This window comes from Schistocerca americana, chromosome 2 (assembly GCF_021461395.2).
Source record: "Schistocerca americana isolate TAMUIC-IGC-003095 chromosome 2, iqSchAmer2.1, whole genome shotgun sequence".
Classification (NCBI taxonomy): domain Eukaryota; kingdom Metazoa; phylum Arthropoda; class Insecta; order Orthoptera; family Acrididae; genus Schistocerca; species Schistocerca americana.
In genome coordinates this window covers 592,508,357-592,527,594 of record NC_060120.1, presented here as the reverse complement: position 1 = coordinate 592,527,594, position 19,238 = coordinate 592,508,357, and the positions used below count along the sequence as shown (strand labels likewise).

Genomic DNA, 19,238 nt, shown 5'->3' with positions numbered 1-19,238 from the left:
CACCTACAGGCCATTCTGCACGCTGTTTGTAGCACGCTTACCAACTTAGAGGATAACGGCGCGAAATTCCGATTTGTTATTACAAATTTAAGGTTTTCATTTGACTCACCCTCTTATATACATGGTGAGTTCGTGATGATGTTACAAACTTTCTAGGATGACTGAGAAGAATAAACGTATCAATTTGAGGTAAGTTTCCCCGTACCAGAAGCGAACGAGTCGAAAGTCAGGAATACACCTACCGGTACAACTGTCGCTAAGATTGTAGAGTAAGAAAGTTTCAGAAGTGGAAGTATGGACCAAGAAAGGAAAAAATGTACAGTAAATGCGTACTTGAGGAGCTATATTTACTTATTCATCTTCGCTACCGTGAAACACATCTCTGTTGAGCAAGTGCTCATAGCTGTTAAGGAATGCATTTTAGGACACATGTTTACTCGACGTTTCTTCTTGTTCTGATCCATACTACCACCTCTGAAAGTTGCCTACCCTACAGTCTTAGCGACAGTAGTGTCGATAGGTGTATTCCAGTGTCAAAGGTATCAGAGCGGTTTTCGCTTATGACTTTCGACTCAGTCGTTTCCGGTAGAGGGATTCTTACCTCAAACTGATACATTTATCCCTCTCCATCATCCTAGAAACACGGAATTATCTTGTACGTATATACATTTATAGGCGCCCTCTCTAAGCTCTTGAAACGTTTAAGGTTATTAGTAGTTGGAATAAATAACGGCACCGTGTGCAAAAAAAATATATTTCGTACCACAAGCGGTATCAGGCCATAGGCCATTCTCAGATTTAATGTTGCGGCTTTTGGAAAACTTAATTTTCCAGGATCACAAGGAAGAACACAATGCTAAATAGCCATCTTCCAATCTTAAAAGTATAGAGAAGGCTAAAGGCCAGTATTCATAACGTAAAGAGCAGACTAAATTAATGGTTCCATATTAGTTGGAATGGCACATACTACGTAACAGAAAGCAGTCTCTGTATCGACTATGAAAGCGAGACGCTTTGTCACAATCACAATTACAATTCGAAAGTGTAAGTTAAAATCGACTAAAACATACAGAAGTGATCCACAATTATCGGTAAAAAGTTATGTACTGAGAGATTTTTAGAATACACGTACCTCAGAAATTGTAGTTTCTATATACGCCATGTACCATATCATAATGATATGAGGCAACGTAAGGAGCCATCTTGCCTGTTGACAGTATCGGGAGAAGCTATCCAGTGGAAAGCAACAGGCAGATTGGCCAGTACTGTTTGCACCGACGTTTGATTCACTGAAGCTGCCATCAGGTGGCAGTTCAGTAACAATACAATAAAAACAGATGTAGAGTACATTACAATGTTTAGCATGTTAAAACATGGAAGCTACAGAAATAGTTAGAGCCAATGGATTCCGATAACGCATTACACCTAACCACATGTAAACAATTTAACGTAAAATGCCCGAAACTGCATCCTACAGCAGTACGTCTAAAATCACAAAACTGATACACAATACGCTTACACAGACATTCAGACATTTTAAAGATCATCTCGTGCAAAACTGAAATGTCAGGTACTTATTACATTATCAAATTATTTATTTATTTAACACATGACAATATAAATTAAAGTGCGACTAACATACACGAACTGTAAAAATATATAGGACTGTAATCCTTCAAGGGTTGTCTCAGTTCAAAGAAATCTTCTAGATTTTCACGATAAGCTCATCTCCTACAGCTTCTTACAAGGTGTTTGATGGTCTTACGTTCATTGTCACAGTGGCATTGAGAACGTGAAGCTATCCCGATCGGTGAAAACTTTCTGCACAAATGCCATGGCCTGTACGAAACTTGTTAATTGTCTTCCAAGCTCGCCGCGGTAATCCCATGCCGACTGGCCTTGTACCAGCTCTTATGAGCGTCTTATATTTCTCGTGGGCAATGCTGTTGCACGTTTCTGATCGTGTTGAAATCCACTGCTTGCAGCGATTCTGCCTATATGATGGGTGACAGCCTGGATTTCAATCGGCTCGTGCAGCGACATCAGAGTGAATTGGAAGGTGCGGAATTTTCAATAATTTTTCATAAACCTTGGGAAGGGCATTCTGTCTTCGAATATCTGGTGGTGCAATGTAGCTTAGATATGGTAAGCAGTGAAGAGTACTAGACCCGATGCAGCGTGTCAGTGCCCTCAATGCTGCATTTAGCTGAACATAGATTTTTCTCACATATGACATATTAAGCCACACTGGAGAACAGTAAGCACCCTGGAGCACGGTATTCATTCTCAAATGATAAACAGGAATATTGTTCCGAGTTCATTAAGTGCTCGAACACACTGAGCAAGACTCCTGTCGTATTAGGTCATTGGTGATCACTTGAGAATGGCCTAGGACCTGAAACTGTTGTGAATTAAATAACGTTTTGTGCAAATGAAGCTGCCATGTATTCCGAAAAGTCGCAATATCAGTGGTCAATAGTGAATCTAAACTTAGCCTGAATACTTTCAAAAGGAAGAGCTAGAACCTCACTACGATTGTGGTAGGTGACATAATTGGTTGTTCCTGAAATAGTTTTCCGCTAAACCGGGAGTCCAGGAGTACTCTATAATTGTTGTACTATGGCGGAATCGTGAACATGATAACTTATGGTATATTAATGTCCGCATTCTGCATCTACAGGGTCAACCTGAACTGCAGCGACTGAATTTCGGAGGATGTCCAGGGATATTTCCTGGTTATTTTGGTGTACGGGTCACGTATTGTCCGACTACTCGTTCCAAAGTAATAATTAGATTTATTCGGTTTGTTATCACAGTTACAGTCGTTTCTGTGAAAACACTTTCACAACACAAAGAGGGGGACAACAGCGCTGGGACACTTCCAGGAGATTTAGCTTTGCATTAAGTCGAGTATTATCCTTGCGGTAGAGAAATAGGTTTTATAAATCCTCAGTAATTCGAAGTTGTCTAATTCGGAATTCACGATAGTTGTTATCACAAAATGGAAGCCTTGCCTGATAGTGTCGGGCATCAATTGCTCTAAGCCCATTCTTTGTAAAATGTTCGGTGCATTCCTTCCCTTCTGATTGGCTTCACCCGTGGGAGAATTTTTTTATCAATGTTGGTCACCGACACACAGCAAATATAAAGCTTGCTCAGTCCTTCGACCGATGTTTATTTGAAGGTTTTCGTGACGTTCCGCCAGCACGAGTGGCTGACATTGTCAAAGCTTCGCTCTCCATTGCTGGTGGTGGAGGGTGAAGCTTTGACAATGCCAGCCAAATCAGAAAAATCTTCAAACAAACGTCGGTCGGAGAACCCGAGACAGGAGCCAACATGCAATTTGTCAACAAGTGGCCATGAAACCCTTTACAACTTTGTATTTACTCATTTCTCTTGCTGAAGCCCACATGATGAATAGCATTGTGATCGTTTAATGGTGTATTAAAGTGCCGTACAGAACAACGCAGTAAGAGAAATTATTATTGGGAGTTACTATAACCTGCTCGTATTGCGTAACGCGCAGGACCTAGGTTTCGGAACTGAGGGTGAGACGGACCCAGAATGAATCCGTGTGGTGTGTTAGCGACCGTCGACTGGTACACTGGCCAGCCTGAGTGTGGCTTCTAGGCCGTTTTTTACGCTCGCTTACGCAAATGCTGGGCTGGTCTCTAAATAGCGCCTCAGTGAAAACGGTGCACAAACAGTTACAGTACCTCAAAGTTTCGGGGATTCACAAACAGGTGGCGCACACGACTTCCTTCCTAGGTTACCGTGACGATTGTGGTTTCAGGAAGGCATTCGCCCACTAAGTTAAATAATGAAATAAAATTTGGCGAATCCTGACAGAGCTGACCCCGTGCTAGACGGGAGAAACGCTAGCAAAAGGAAAAGAGGGAAGTTGGAAGCTAGTACATATAAATTTAGAAGATAAGATGAAAATATATAATACAGTCCTAGCCGGTTCTTCTGTCCAGAGTGTTACGACAAGAGTTTGGCATTGCTAAGTCGACTTTTTAAGACATTGAGAAGAATCGCAATAAAACTTAGAACTTTGAGTTAAAACAAAAGTAGGTGGGAAACGACTACTGGACCAACGCTGGCCACCATTGACGATGCTGTCTGTGTACACCTGGTAGAAACAACAACGCTGTGCCGGAGTTCCCGTTAGAGCAGCCGAACTGCCGGCTGCAACGGGGAAGATTTGCTGATAAATTAAGCCCAAAAAGTTTCAAGGCTAATACTGAATGATTGTTCTTTCGGCGATCGGTACTATATTTCTGAAAGAAAAATATATGGTGGAAGTTTAAGAGCAGACGTAGCATCTGTTGATCAGTTTCGTAAAGAGTGAAAGCCTGTTTTAAAAGGGGAAATTTGTCTTTGGCACAGATCTATAACGCAGATGGAACTGGCTTGTTTTGGAAGTCCATTTCCCGACAATATACAGGCTACAAAGAAGAGCAGTTCATACTCCTAATTTCAATCTAGGATGACTGGTTTAGAAAACATTTCTATGATTGTGACTTGCAGTAATTCGGATTGGGACTCAGTCCAATTAGACCGAATTTATAAGTTTCACTGTATTTATAGATGTGTAAGACGCCTGTAAATTAGAATTGTATCACTTGACAACAACCGCGATGATAGAGATTGGTAGCGGAGAGTGCGAGTGTGTTGGTGACGCTGTTGCAGGCTTCTCGTCGGTGATCCCGGGCTTCCCGCGCTACTCGGTGATGGGCGACGCGCGCGCCGGCGTCTTCAACCTGCGTATCAGCAACGCCACGCTGGACGACGACGCCGAGTTCCAGTGCCAGGTGGGGCCGGCGCGCCTCCACAAGGCCATCCGCGCCAACGCCCGCCTCACCGTCATCTGTGAGTACCCTCTCTCCTTCACTCTCACACCGGTGAAACGCCTGCATTTCATATGGCGCGGGGAAAAGTTACTTCTGTGTCGTGAATGTATGGGGCTTTCAAAGGCTCTGCGGCAAACATCTAGGGGCGATAGATCACATCGTGGGGATCAATTTCTGTTACACTCAAAATGTTCACTAACGCATCGTTTGAGACTGATTGTGCACATGAAAGGCGGCATGGAGTAGGAGCCCTGCGGCGGTCGTATGCAATGTGTGTTGCCTATCGTCCAGTCATTTGCTCCACGTGAAATGCAGCAGGCCCAGCAAAGTTAAAGTTGCTGATGCGCTAATAAAATACCTTTTTCTGCGTAGAGACACTCATTCTTATAGTTTTCTTCTTGAAAATGACTCTATAATTCCTGAGGGTATTTTAGTTCCGTCGATACAATAAAAAACAAATGCGTGTTTTACTCACCAGACACGTTTCCCTTTATTGACGTAAAGCATCATCAGTGGTCTGTAATTAAAGATATTTACAATTTGATTTGTTTTTAAGATCGATAAACAGTTCGTTACCAATTTGTTGGATTTTACTAACGGTAAATTCTGCTTAGTTTCTCGCCTACATCAGGAATGCCGCCTGCTACTACGTGATTGGTGCTTTTCTTCATTAGACACTGATACTTGTAATCTAATTTTTCGTTGTTCTGTAGAACTATGCATTTCTTACGTATTACGCAGCGTACTTGTTGGTAGACTACTGTTTACTGTTTATTTTTATACTTCTATGTGTGTATTGTATTTTGTAATGTTGCCAACATAACATTGCCACTAGTTTGTCTTTCACCTACAATCTTTAATTTTAATTACATGTGAGTTATTCTATTTAATTGTGTTGCTGTGTACTTACATATTTTGTAAGAGTTCTGAAGGAACAGTGATGGAGGTTTAAAAAACAAAATAGGTAGGGGAGGGAGAAGCAAGGATGAGTGGACATAAGTGATTAGTTGTGTGATGGAGAGTCAGTTAGGAGGTAAAGGTGAGGAGCAAGAAGTGAAATGAAATTGGGGGAGCCAGGGGACGGGATGGGGTGGGAGAGAGTGAAGGATGGAAAAGACTCTTTTCTTTTTCAAGCGATATTTTCAATTATTTACATAGTGTGTGGTATCCAATATTTATTTGGTCATTGAGTAACTATCTATTTTGTGTTAATGCTTTGACATGTGGAAATTTTCTTGGAGGGTGAGTAGGTGTCCGTCTTTACTAATTCTTATGATGTTGTATCTTTTGCAATATTGCTTGGTCTGTGGTATTCCTTTTTTAGATAACCTGCAAATGTTGTGTGGTTTTTTCTGTATTTCAGGGCTGTGGTGTGTTCTTTATATTTTGTGTCGGATGTCCCTCCAGTCTTTCAGTATATATTTTTCACAGTCTCTGGATAAGTAGAGTGGAATTCGCAAGTTATATTGTATAGCTGGTAGTAGGTTAGTAGGAAACCACTTTGGGAATGTTTGCGAAGGCATTTCCAGTTCCATAATTTGCCTTACAGCCGACGAAAAATTCCCAAAAACTTAGGTAAGAGCGATTTATGAGAATTATTTCTAATTTGACATTGAGACAGAGTAGAGTCAATGACTCACTCGAGTCGAGGAAGGAAGATTAGGGTTTAAGATGTCGTCGATATTGAGGTCATTGGAGACGGAACACAAGCTCGGATTGTTGCAAGTATGGGGAAGGAGATAGGCCGTGCTGTTTCAAAGGAACCATTCCAGCATTTTCCTGGATCGTCTTAGGGAAATCACGGAAAACCTAAATCAGGAAGGCTGGAAGCGGATTTGAACCCTCTTCCTCCCGAATGCTAGTTCACTGTGCTAACGACTGCGCCACGAGTCGCACAAGATATGCAGTGTTCCTTTGTCGGTGTCGACCGCAGACGATTCAGTGGACAACGGTTTGCGTCTGCATCAGAGAATAAAGACCGGGGAATTGTGTAGGGAAACCAAGTGATGCACATTTCCACTGCTGCTTGCGCTAGATGCGTGCTTCCTATATACGTCAGAGCAGAAGCTGGAAAATGTTCAAATGTGAAAAAGATAAAGTATAAAAAAATTACAATGAAATAGGCCTACGTGCTTACTTTCATTAGAATCTATTCAACTACCTTTGCATTTATACCCGCTATTTTTTGATTTCAAATTCTTCACAATTTTATTTACTGCCACTAGTAATTTCTAAGAATCAGTCATCCGTTACATATCAATACAAGGAGCTGAAGCCGTGAAAACAATAAAACATATTTTAAAAATAGGAAGGGCACTGTTTGTAATTAAAAGAAGACAGGAAGGACCCAGTTATTGATCTTATACACTGCCGACGTCCTATGGCGCTCTGCTACCAGCTGAGTGGCGTTTATACATCTCATGTTCAGTAGAGACGACACGGACCTGAGCTTCCAATAAAAGCCGAACAGGAGAACCTCATCACACCCACTGTCTACAAAGCCTTAATCCGCCCAAATCAGTTTGCCCAGGGCCGCTTGGGTTGGGTTGGGTTGTTTCGGGGAGGAGACCAGACAGCGAGGTCATCGGTCTCATCGGATTAGGGAAGGACAGGGAAGGAAGTCGGCCGTGCCCTTTCAAAGGAACCAACCCGGCATTTGCCTGGAGCGATTTAGGGAAATCACGGAAAACCTAAATCAGGATGGCCGGACGCGGGAGTGAACCGTCTTCCTCCCGAATGCGAGTCCGGTTGGCTAACCACTGCGCCACCTCGCTCGGTGGCCGCGTGGGGTAGCCGCGCAGTCTCAGGGCGCATTGCCACGGTCCGTGCGGCTCACCCCGTCGGAGGTTCGAGTCCTCCCTCGGGCGTGGGTGTGTGTGTTGTCCCTAGCGTAAGTTAGTTGAAGTTAGATTAAGTAGTGTGTAGGCTTAGGGACCGATGACCTCAGCAGCTTGGTCCCATCAGACCTTCCCACAAATTTCCAAATTTCCTATTTGCCCATGTACATGACTCTTTCACTCTACCAAAATTACGCCATGCATTCCTCCTCGCATTCCGTTTCCGTCTACTATACTGCACTAGGGGCGTGTAGTTACTGACTTCCCTTCTCTCGACACCAAGCTCGGTGTCGTTACAGCCCTGATTATTACCACTTATACTCCGTCGCGGTTGTACCAACACATACCCGCAACCTCAACACCGAGCGAGGTGGCGCAGTGGTTAGACACTGGACTCGCATTCGGCAAGACGACGGTTCAATTCCGCGTCCAGCCATCCTGATTTAGGTTTTCTGTGATTTCCCTAAATCGCTCCAGGCAAATGCCGGGATGGTTCCTTTGAAAGGGCACGGCCGACTTCCTTCCCCATCCTTCCCTAATCCGATGAGACCGATGACCTCGCTGTCTGGTGTCCTTCCCCAAAACAACCCAACCCAACCTCAACACTACACACACTCCACATCTTATCCCAACGAGACGTTATCCGCCTCCCCCTACCTGGCTATGAAGTCAGAGCTCTATCCCACTTTCCAGTTGTAAAAGGATTCTACTCTCCCTCATCACGTCAGTACGTCTCTTCGCCTTCAGCCTTACTTCCCTCCCTCTCTTTCCAAACGATGAGTTTGGTGTCCTCCTGTGGAACTCCTTCGCGGCACATCTTATCCAAACAACCCTCTTTTCTACAAACTCTTTTCAACAACCTGTCTCATTTTTTGCCCATTACCTATAACTTCAGTAAAACGCAGTGCTCCACTTTTTTAAATGAAGACTATCGTCGACTGACTGTATTCGAAAAAGGCAACATAGTCTACCTAAAATCTTCGATGTCCAACCGCCTGTTCCAGTATGTTTAAACATGTAAATATTTTACACTTTTTAGTTTTTTAGAAACCATGTTTGTATGTTTTATAAACAGACTCGACTGAATAGCAGCAGTCTACAGGTACTTCTGCTAGTCCACCCTCGCACTGATGGGCGAGGGAAAGAAATAAAAACGAAAGAAAAAAGTGTTCAGCAACGGATCTATTTTTAAATAGCATTTCCTTCCGTCGGGGTATGGCAGTGGCTGCTGCAGGCCGTGCAGCGTCACTTTCCGGACTACTTTCATTTTTTTATGGTTTTTCTTCCTGGATTTGGCGTGGAACGGAAGTATTCCCCACTGCAAGTACTGTACACGTTGCCGGCCACAAAACGTATAAAACTTCATTCTAATAACACGTACTGGCTACTTCACGAACTAGTTGTCAATTAGAGCAATTCTGATTTACAGGAAATTGCCGCTGAGATACCCTTTCAAATAACGATCCGTGTTCCAGCAACTTTTAATGTGTTAAGCTGACAGTTTTCGGAAGTTTTGGGCAATCAATCAACGTCTTGTTGGGGAAGTTGTTTGCCTGCCTTTGCCAGCTTTCGATTAGTGCGCCGAACTACAAGCACACAACTCGCCTGCTGAGGGACGCCGGCGAAATTTCAAAACCTCTGTCTTCACGGTAGGTGCACGAGTGCTGCAAACGATTAAATAAATACTGAATAATAAATAAAACTGATGTGTCGTATGAGAACGGGTATTATCATAAACTTTTACGTTTAAAGGGAACTTGGTTTCAGTCTGACAATTCCCTCTTCTCGAATTATAAATACATTATATTACCGCCATTACGAAACCGAATGAATATTGGCTACTTACTACAGCTGCATCTACGAATGCGACAAGTATACTTTGAAAACCAAGAAAAGTGTTTTACCCGCGTTACCTCTTCTTGTGCTTGTATCGCTGCGTAATTAACTGAAGTAGCCTTGTCTTAAATATTTCAGTATATAGGATAACGTTTGCCAGACTCAAAATTCCGAAACACTGACACGAGCTTGGAAAGACAGTGGAACGTATCGAGTACAAATCGATTACATTAACCTTGTGCGCATCTACCTTTCGCCCTCATGGCGTGCACACCTTCTTTCTGAACGGTGCAGCCATTGGCATTTATTGTAATTTGTTATTATTGTTCAGTAACAGGCCCACATCACAGAGCTCTATATGTCACTTGACATCTTCTAAAGTTGAAAATGCCTCCACATTCACGTACTGAAAAATGACTGTATGCCACTGTATGTGTCAATCCCTGTGCTTTATATACGACAGTGGCAGCAGACTAATTATAGCGTTGTATTTCTGGACTGTGGCAAAGTAGAAACAAAAGTGATTCGAAGCATTTGAGATGTGGAGCTCCAGACGAATGTTGAAAATTAAGTGCACTGATAAGGTAAGAAAAGAGGAAGTTCTCCACAGAATCGGAGAGGAAAGGAATGCATGCAGAACACTAACAAGAAGAAGATCAGTGAGGTTGAATATAAACATGAACTAAGTCTCTCGAGAGATTTAAGTTTCCCGTGGTGTCCCTAAAGCGATTAAAATGAATGTCCGGATGGATCCAATGAAAAATACGTGGCCAGTTTCCTTCCCCGTCACTTTCCTACCCCAAGGGATCAGAGCCTTATCCTCCTTCCCACTTCCTTTGCCTTCCACGCAGGAGTGCTAGGCGTAGACTGCGTCACTCGGCTTCTACCAACATCTGCCCTAAATTAAACGAAGCAGACAGTGTCGGACAGCGGCTAACCGTCGCACACTCTGACCCAGTCCAGTGGCAGAGAGCCAGTAACTGTGAAGGTTAGCCGCTGTGCTCGATACACAGCACAGCACAGCACGGGCAGCTGCGTCTGCGATTGCGCGTCCCCACCTTCCTGCACCGCAGCCGGAAAAAGGGGAGACGAGTACGCGCGATTGCCTTCCCTTTGGGCTGTTGTGACCCAATTCGACGCCTTCGCTGAGTGCAGCAGCAGCGGCGGCTCCGGATTCGACAGGAGATCCGCCTCCTTCCAGTAGCAGACATGTCCGGATTTTTTGCGGCCACGCCAGTAAATCGAACAGGCCCCAACTTTTCCAGCTTGGCACAACTGCAGCTGGCTGACGCGTATCATGTGAATCAGTTCGTTGATAAATGAATGGTGACGGAATTCGACTGTATTTCTCACTCTTTCATGATATTTCGCAAATAGTTGTACCTAATGGTTCGATTCGTCAATGTATTTCTCCTACTCATTTTAGACATTGGATTAAAAGAAATGAATTCCAATTTCATCACAGTCGTACTCTGATGAAGAAACTAATGCCCTGTTCATAAGTTATGCAGAGCATAAGCTACCTCCTGCACCCACTTGAATTGCATTCTGAAATAAATTAGCTTGTTGTTTGGTCCTTAATGAGTTTGTTTCGAATTTGATAATGAAATGCAAAAAAAAAAAAAAAAAAAAAAAAAGCGTACACAAACACACACACTCGCAGGTATGTTGCACTGGAAGTTCGACATCGTACGAGTACATGGTTTCAGCATGGCGGTTGCCCAGCGCATTATGCAACCGAAGCACGTGACGTATTAAACCGTGATTACACATGGTTGGGGGATCGGCAGAGGTGAACTTGTTAATTGGCCCGCTAGGTCGCCGGATTTCTTTCTGTGGGAATATTTAAAAGATAATATGTACAAGCAAGTGCCAATAGGCCGTGAAGACATGGTCGACCGCATCAGAAACGCCTGTGCTGACATTCCCGCAGATATGCTTCTGTCCTGTGTACGGTCATTTGAAAACGGGATCACTAAGTCTATCGAAGTTGGTGGTACTTCGTTGGAACGCTTACTCTGATTGGAAAAGTTGAGTAGCGTTCGCCTCGAGCCACGGCCACAGTCGCGCGTCGAACAGTCCCCTGTTCGATATGTCGGAGGGGAACAACATTGTGAGTAGATTTCTTTAAAGTCAGTACCTCCATTAGACTGTTTTTTATTTGCAGTGTTACATTTACACGATCATGATTTCGGCTTTAAAGTGCCATTATCAAGTTTTTTAATGTTATACCGTGCCTAAGATGGCATACTGTCGTATTTAAAATACTGACTTTAAAGAAATATATTATGACTGTGGCCCCACATTATGAAAAAAATATTAAATTGCGAATAGAGTTTTCAATTAGAAGTTGTCAAATACTGTCCTGTCCTACCCTAGCAGCATGGAGGTGGGGGTCTCACGTCCCACTGGATATTCAAGGGCCGTTCAGTAGTATGTCGTAAATTACGTTTGTGTACGAATTTCTATTCCTCCGATTACAGCGCCATCTGTGGCAAAACGAAGACAATCCTTCAGACAAAACGTATGTAGATTTTGCCGTAGAATCGCAATACGCAATAAAAAATGGGGGTTCCCATTGAAGATTTCAAAATTGGCCTCGCCACCCACGCACGGGATGGCATGGCGGGTTCGATGTGATATCGTTGGATGTCCCCATCCGAGACAAAGAAACTGGAATTATAGCTTATATGTAGTTTTCGAGATATTTCAATGTCTTCGGTTAAAATGAGTACCCTGTACATATACGCGCTGTAACAAATGCCGCGCGGAGTAGCCGAGCGGTCTGGGGGGGTCTTGTCACGGTACGCGCGGCTTGCCCCGTCAGAGGTTCGAGTCCTCCCTCGGGCATGGGTGTGTGTGTCGTCCTTAGAATAAGTTAGATTAAGAAGTGTGTAAGCTTAGGGACCGATGACCTCAGCAGTTTGGTCCCATAAGAACTTACCACAAATTTCCAGAAACAAAAAATTTTAACAAATATGCGTGAAATGTGCCTGAAAAGGGAGGGTGCTGATGCTGGCTTCCTGTTTGAGCTAGGAACATGGGATAAAAGTTTTTGGTTTAGCCCGGACCAGCGGCCATTTGTATAGCCATTCGGGCGTCCGTGTTCCTGTAGCTATGTTACAGTATATACAGCAAGGTTTGAACGACGAACCGGAGCTGGCGCTCAGACAGATTGTGCGAATCGATTAATTCATTTTGCAAAATATTTTAAATGGGATGAAATGAGTGCTGAACGAATGGCACCATTTGTATGCGAAACAGTTCGGATCTTACGTGCAAAACGTCACTTGTAGAAAACTTCGGACTGGAGCGAGGCTGACGGTTCACATTTGGTCCACCGGTGTGTCCGATCTTAGTCTGATAAGTTTTAACAACTTGAAAAATTCTTGCTTCGTTTCGAATTTACATGTTTTCCTGGGAAGTTTTTCAAGCACGCCGCTTCTATAGTTTCAACTTCTATGAATTGGTCGAAACTTCGCAAGTAGGTAGATAAATGGATAAAGTCAAAGCGAAGTTTTTCTTATCCAATAATGTTCATCCGTTGTCGTGGTACGATGTAAGTTAAATGTAGCACGTAAATACGTTCATCCGTGAACTGAACGCGCGGAAACGGTTTAACGTGAATTAAATAAATAAGAAATGCATTCCTGCGATAAAATTGAAAACTCGCTTTCAAAAATCTAGCTTCATTCGTATTTTACGCGCAAGAAACACGTTTTTGTGAGTTTTTGGGGCGCACCACTTCTATGTTTCAGACTTGTGCGAAACGGTAGAAATTTTGTAGGAAGGTAGACAAATGCGTGTAATTAATTGCTGTCCTGTTGTTTTGTGAAAGGTTTAGCCGTTGCCACAATATAAGCAACATGGTTCTAAAGATAATAAAAACATACACTGGATCAGGCATGTCCCCAGTCAATAAAAATTTCAAAATTATGTCAGAGTGAGATCTGGGAAGCAGAATTAAAAACGCTCCTATCGTAGCACCAAAAAAGGCAAATATGTCCTGAGCAGAGTTAGGGATGGAAAAAAGAAGTACTAGCTTTTCGACTTACTTGGCAGTTTCAGATAAATTTAAATGAAGGATCTTGACATATTCGCTGTGTTTTACGAGTTAAACCCACTTCCACAAAGCAGCGAGTTTTCTTACACCCACCTCCTGTTACTTGTACGGGGAATGATGTAAGAACAAATAGACACAAATTTATGTGTTTCTAGAAAGTGGAATCCATCTACAACAGGAAATATCCTTGAGTGTGGGTGCATCTATAATAGGAAATATCCCAGAGTGAGAATGCATGCATCCTAAACCTTAATGACACGTTGTATCATATTGCATGACATGACTAATGCCATGTTGAATGACATGTGTCATGTAATACGATGTGACATCATGTGTCTTGTTACTTTACGTGACACGATGCATTGCATTACATGACATGGGTTCTAATACGAACAAATAAAAACACGCGAATGTATCAAGATGTTTTGATTAAAAAATCATAATGCGACAAATTAAGCCATTACGGGAAAGGTGTTGGTCATGATGTATGATACAGCCAGCGCTGGTCATTAGTGCTGAGTATCGAGGTCCACAACTAGCGTGTGTATTTCTATGTTCATTTCTTATAACCCGCTTGGACTATTATGATGTGTATTTAATTGCGAGCACAGTTTCGGCTAGTGTCCCGTTTTAAAGTAACAGCTAAAAGACCTATTCATTGTCAGGGATACATTAACTTCTAAAAAATTTGTGAGCGCGAAATTTAATATTAAAAGCTATACCACTTTGTAACTTTAGAAAAATAATTTGACTTGTGCAAATTTTTGAGCATAGAATGTCTGCTAAAATAGCTTTGATGTTTTTGAAATTTCTGTTGCTACAGCTGTTACTTGAAAAATGCACAACAGCCCAAATCGCAATCTTAAATACACTTTTTAATGACAGATCAGGCGGAAAATTTCATTACTAAAATAATTTTCAGTTGTATTCAAGTATTTTAGAACTATCATATTTCAAAGTAATTACGTTTAAATATGTAGATTTTCTTACTGTGGTAAGTTGGGTTGGGTTGGATTTAAAGCGTAGTGTACAAGTCAGTGCGTAACAGCTTCTCACGATGATCCGAGCTTTATGAAAGTGTACTACCAGACGTAAATACTCTTCTAGTTAAGTGAGGGCTACTATGAGCGGCAGTAAGGAATATTCAGAATGCTTTATGACTTATTGATCTCAGTGACTCTCGCAGCATTTGGAGCACGCCTCGGCACTGTAACAGTATTATGATTAATAACAACATATTATGGGATGCATATGACGTGAGTTGTTATTCGCGTAGCTATTTCAGCCCGTTTTCCAAAAGCTATTGAATTTACGCCTTCGATATTTCTAATTTAAGTCATATGCTATGTATGATATGCTATGTATGATAAATCATATTTAATATATTATGTTCTGGACACGTATAAATAAATAAATTTAAGTCGATTTCCGTTCAACTCCCAGGTAGGCTACTGACGCAGTAGGTGAGAGTGTTCTCCATGCAGTATACATAGATATATCTAGACAGTCCAGCCGCACAATTACCTATGTAACGTTACCCATTTCTCAGTCCCCTGGTGAAGAATCTTGAAATAAAGCAAAGCTGTCTGAATATATGGGAATAGCTAAAGTGAAAACTGCCCACGAGGCGGGACCGTCAGTGCGAAGCAAGACTTTTGCCGGTGGAGCTGTGAGCAACAAGTACGAATGCCAACTGAAGAAGTTAATACAAAATTCGCTAAACAGATGGCTATTTCTTTCATGCCACAAACGGTGACAGCAAAACAAAATACCGTCACAATTGGTAGTTACAGATGTTTAGTCCAAAAATTTCTAGATCGTTTCTCAGCATCAAAATACAATCATGGAAGTAACAAGTACAGTCAACGCACATTTATCTGTGGAATGAAAAGTCTTTCATTTAACTTCTGTCGTCATTGTTTCGGTATAAATAAAATTGTATAATAAAGAAGAGGAGATTGGAATGTTCAGTGGTACGAAGCGTACGAATTTATTGCGAGCAGTGAAACTATTTATGTGGCTTTCCGACGTCAGCGGAGCCGTGTAAAATTAATTGCGGGTGGCGAGCCCTAGAATTCAATTATTTGCTGTGATTGTGAGCAGCCGTCGTCAAATGACATTCTGCACATAGCTGCGACGCGCGGAATGTGTCGGGGCAGACCCGCCAGCGGAACGGTGGCGGCAGCCCGTGCGTTTCCGCTGCTTATAACTAACTTGCCGTGAATATGCACCTCTCTGGACTGCGACGGGACGGCACGCGAACGTTTCCAGCTGGGTGGGGGCTCTCGGGAAGTCACGAGCCATGCTGCATTGAGTTGTTAGAAAGAATCTTAAAACAAACAATATTTAGGAATGACTTTTTTTGCCCATACTGAAACGTCCCCTTCTAAAAATTTATTAATTACTGTGCTGATAAACCTCTTACGTTATTTGATTTTCAAACAGCTGAGCAAAACTGACTGTACTCAGACATTTCTCTCTTTACTTATTCTGATCATCACTAAACTGACAGACAATGTTTTTAGCGCAACGCAATCTGACTTTCAATAATCCCTACAAAAGAATGGCCCTGACTAACAATAACCTATACCTTTCATGAATCACTTGCCTCACAAAAATCTTCGTTACTCAAACTATTGCAATACAGCGTGCGCCAATACTGCCAGCTGAATAAAAGATTCTAACTACTGAAGGTACTATATATATATATATATATATATATATATATATGTATACAGGGTTATTACAAATGATTGAAGCGATTTCACAGCTCTACAATAACTTTATTATTTGAGATATTTTCGCAATGCTTTGCACACACATACAAAAACTCAAAAAGTTTTTTTAGGCATTCACAAATGTTCGATATGTGCCCCTTTAGTGATTCGGCAGACATCAAGCCGATAATCAAGTTCCTCCCACATTCGGCGCAGCATGTCCCCATCAATGAGTTCGAAAGCATCGTTGATGCGAGCTCGCAGTTCTGGCACGTTTCTTGGTAGAGGAGGTTTAAACACTGAATCTTTCACATAACCCCACAGAAAGAAATCGCATGGGGTTAAGTCGGGAGAGCGTGGAGGCCATGACATGAATTGCTGATCATGATCTCCACCACGACCGATTCATCGGTTTTCCAATCTCCTGTTTAAGAAATGCCGAACATCATGACTGAAGTGCGGTGGAGCACCATCCTGTTGAAATATGAAGTCGGCGCTGTCGGTCTCCAGTTGTGGCATGAGTCAATTTTCCGGCATGTCCAGATACACGTGTCCTGTAACGTTTTTTTCGCAGAAGAAAAAGGGGCCGTAAACTTTAAACCGTGAGATTGCACAAAACACGTTAACTTTTGGTGAATTGCGAATTTGCTGCACGAATGCGTGAGGATTCTCTACCGCCCAGATTCGCACATTGTGTCTGTTCACTTCACCATTAAGAAAAAATGTTGCTTCATCACTGAAAACGAGTTTCGCACTGAACGCATCCTCTTCCATGAGCTGTTGCAACCGCGCCGACAATTCAAAGCGTTTGACTTTGTCATCGGGTGTCAGGGCTTGTAGCAATTGTAAACGGTAAGGCTTCTGCTTTAGCCTTTTCCGTAAGATTTTCCAAACCGTCGAATGTGGTACGTTTAGCTCCCTGCTTGCTTTATTCGTCGACTTCCGCGGGCTACGCGTGAAACTTGCCCGCACGCGTTCAACCGTTTCTTCGCTCACTGCAGGCCGACCCGTTGATTTCCCCTTACAGAGGCATCCAGAAGCTTTAAACTGCGCATACCATCGCCGAATGGAGTAAGCAGTTGGTGGATCTTTGTTGATCTTCGTCCTGAAGTGTCGTTGCACTGTTATGACTGACCGATGTGAGTGCATTTCAAGCACGACCTACGTTTTCTCGGCTCCTGTCGCCATTTTGTCTCACTGCGCTCTCGAGCGCTGTGGCGGCAGAAACCTGAAGTGCGGCTTCAGCCGAACAAAACTTTATGATTTTTTCTACGTATCTGTAGTGTGTCGTGACCATTTGTCAATGAATGGAGCTACAGTGAATCTATGAAATCGCTTCAATCATTTGTAATAGCCCTATATATATATATATATATATATATATATATATATATATATATATATATATCAGTTTATGACATCCATATATATATATATATATATATATATATATATCAGTTTATGACATCCAAAATTCTGCTATCTCTCTCCCCCCACATAACCCACTGCTGGCGGCTCACCTCCAACTGTGCAACGCTACGCGCTGTTCACATCCAACTGCCCAACACTACAATAGCGAATATTCCAACAATGCCAATCAGCCACAGACTGCACACAGCACAGCCAGTGATTTTCATACAGAGCGCTACGTGACGTTACCAACATAAAAACCTAAACAGCCTATTTACAATACTACCACCTCCAAAAATGTGGAAAGCAAAGAGCTAGCAGCAGAAGAAATTTGTTTCACAGTATCGAAGATGAAGAAGTGCTCATGGTTTTTAAGTTATGCATTTTACAGCCCATGTGTACTAGACGTTTTTGCTTCGAAAGCTCGTTTCTCATATCCGTGAACATTCTGTTAAATCCCTGAATACTGACCTTTCCTCCTGGGATACCACGTGTGTTAGAGACTTGAGAGACTTTCTTGTAATGACTACACAGACAGCAGTTGCCTATCAGCATGTTAAAATGGACAGTAAAAAGCAAGCAGGGGAAGGATCATGTCCTTGTGCACGTTTATATTCCTCCTAATAATACCACGGCGCAGTCACGTGCTCACAAGAATCTCACTGAAATGAAGTTAATTTACGAGTATATTGAGCAGTATACGTCACACTATACATGTATTAAAAATCCGTACTGCAGTTGTCCAGCTGGAGGTGGGGCATAACGGAAAACTATGTTCTCACTCTTTACGTGATGGTAGTTGCAGGGCAGCAATTTGGAGCAAATGTCTCTAAAAGACAGTTAATTAATTCTGTCGGTTGCAGCAGCAGCTTCTGAGCTCCATGAATCACAACCAGATATCATCAGTATGAACAACAGTGGGTCGAGAGAATTGGGGACCGCCAAACATCTAAGAGGTTTGTAACAAGGAACACAAATATTTCTGTATTATGGTCTGAGACGAGCTGACTGCAGTCTTTACACTTCCTGTCATGAGAAAATCACTAAAATGACGTATTAAGAGCCGAGAGCGTTTCAAGTGCAACATCGATGATTTGCGTCTTTAACCACTTCGGACATAGCAGCAGATGGAGCTATGTGCGAGGGCTCTCGGGATACGAAACATTCGCTGCACTGAATCAAACAATAGGTCAGTATTCTTGGACTTCCGATGGCTAGAAAGCTACCCGTTTCTCGTCCACCAATAGGTCCGTCAGAATGAGCAGTACAATTGAAAGTCCGGTGCAATACGAAATTCATTCTGTATTATGGTTTTTAGTGGCAGATGAACTTCAAAACTGTTGACATTCGCTGCGAAATATGTGATGTATACGGACCGAACGTAATGACAGACAGTGTTGTGCGTCAGTGGTGTCTTTTTTTTTTTTCGGAGAACGATCATGATGACAGTAGTAACTGTCCCTCCGAATTCACCAACGAACTTGTGGAAAAAAAAGAAAGAAACAGAGAAATTCAAGAAACC

General features: G+C 42.5%; 1 protein-coding gene across 1 annotated transcript in view; it reads left to right on the top strand.

Annotated features, from left to right (window-relative positions):
- LOC124595541 (nephrin) overlaps positions 1-19,238 on the top strand; it is a 176,510-nt gene that overhangs the window by 95,553 nt on the left and 61,719 nt on the right. The window contains exon 2 of the mRNA XM_047134320.1: positions 4,693-4,872. Within this exon, the coding sequence (XP_046990276.1) occupies positions 4,734-4,872 (139 nt within the window). The 5' untranslated portion in view covers positions 4,693-4,733. The remainder of the gene's footprint in view (positions 1-4,692; positions 4,873-19,238) is intronic.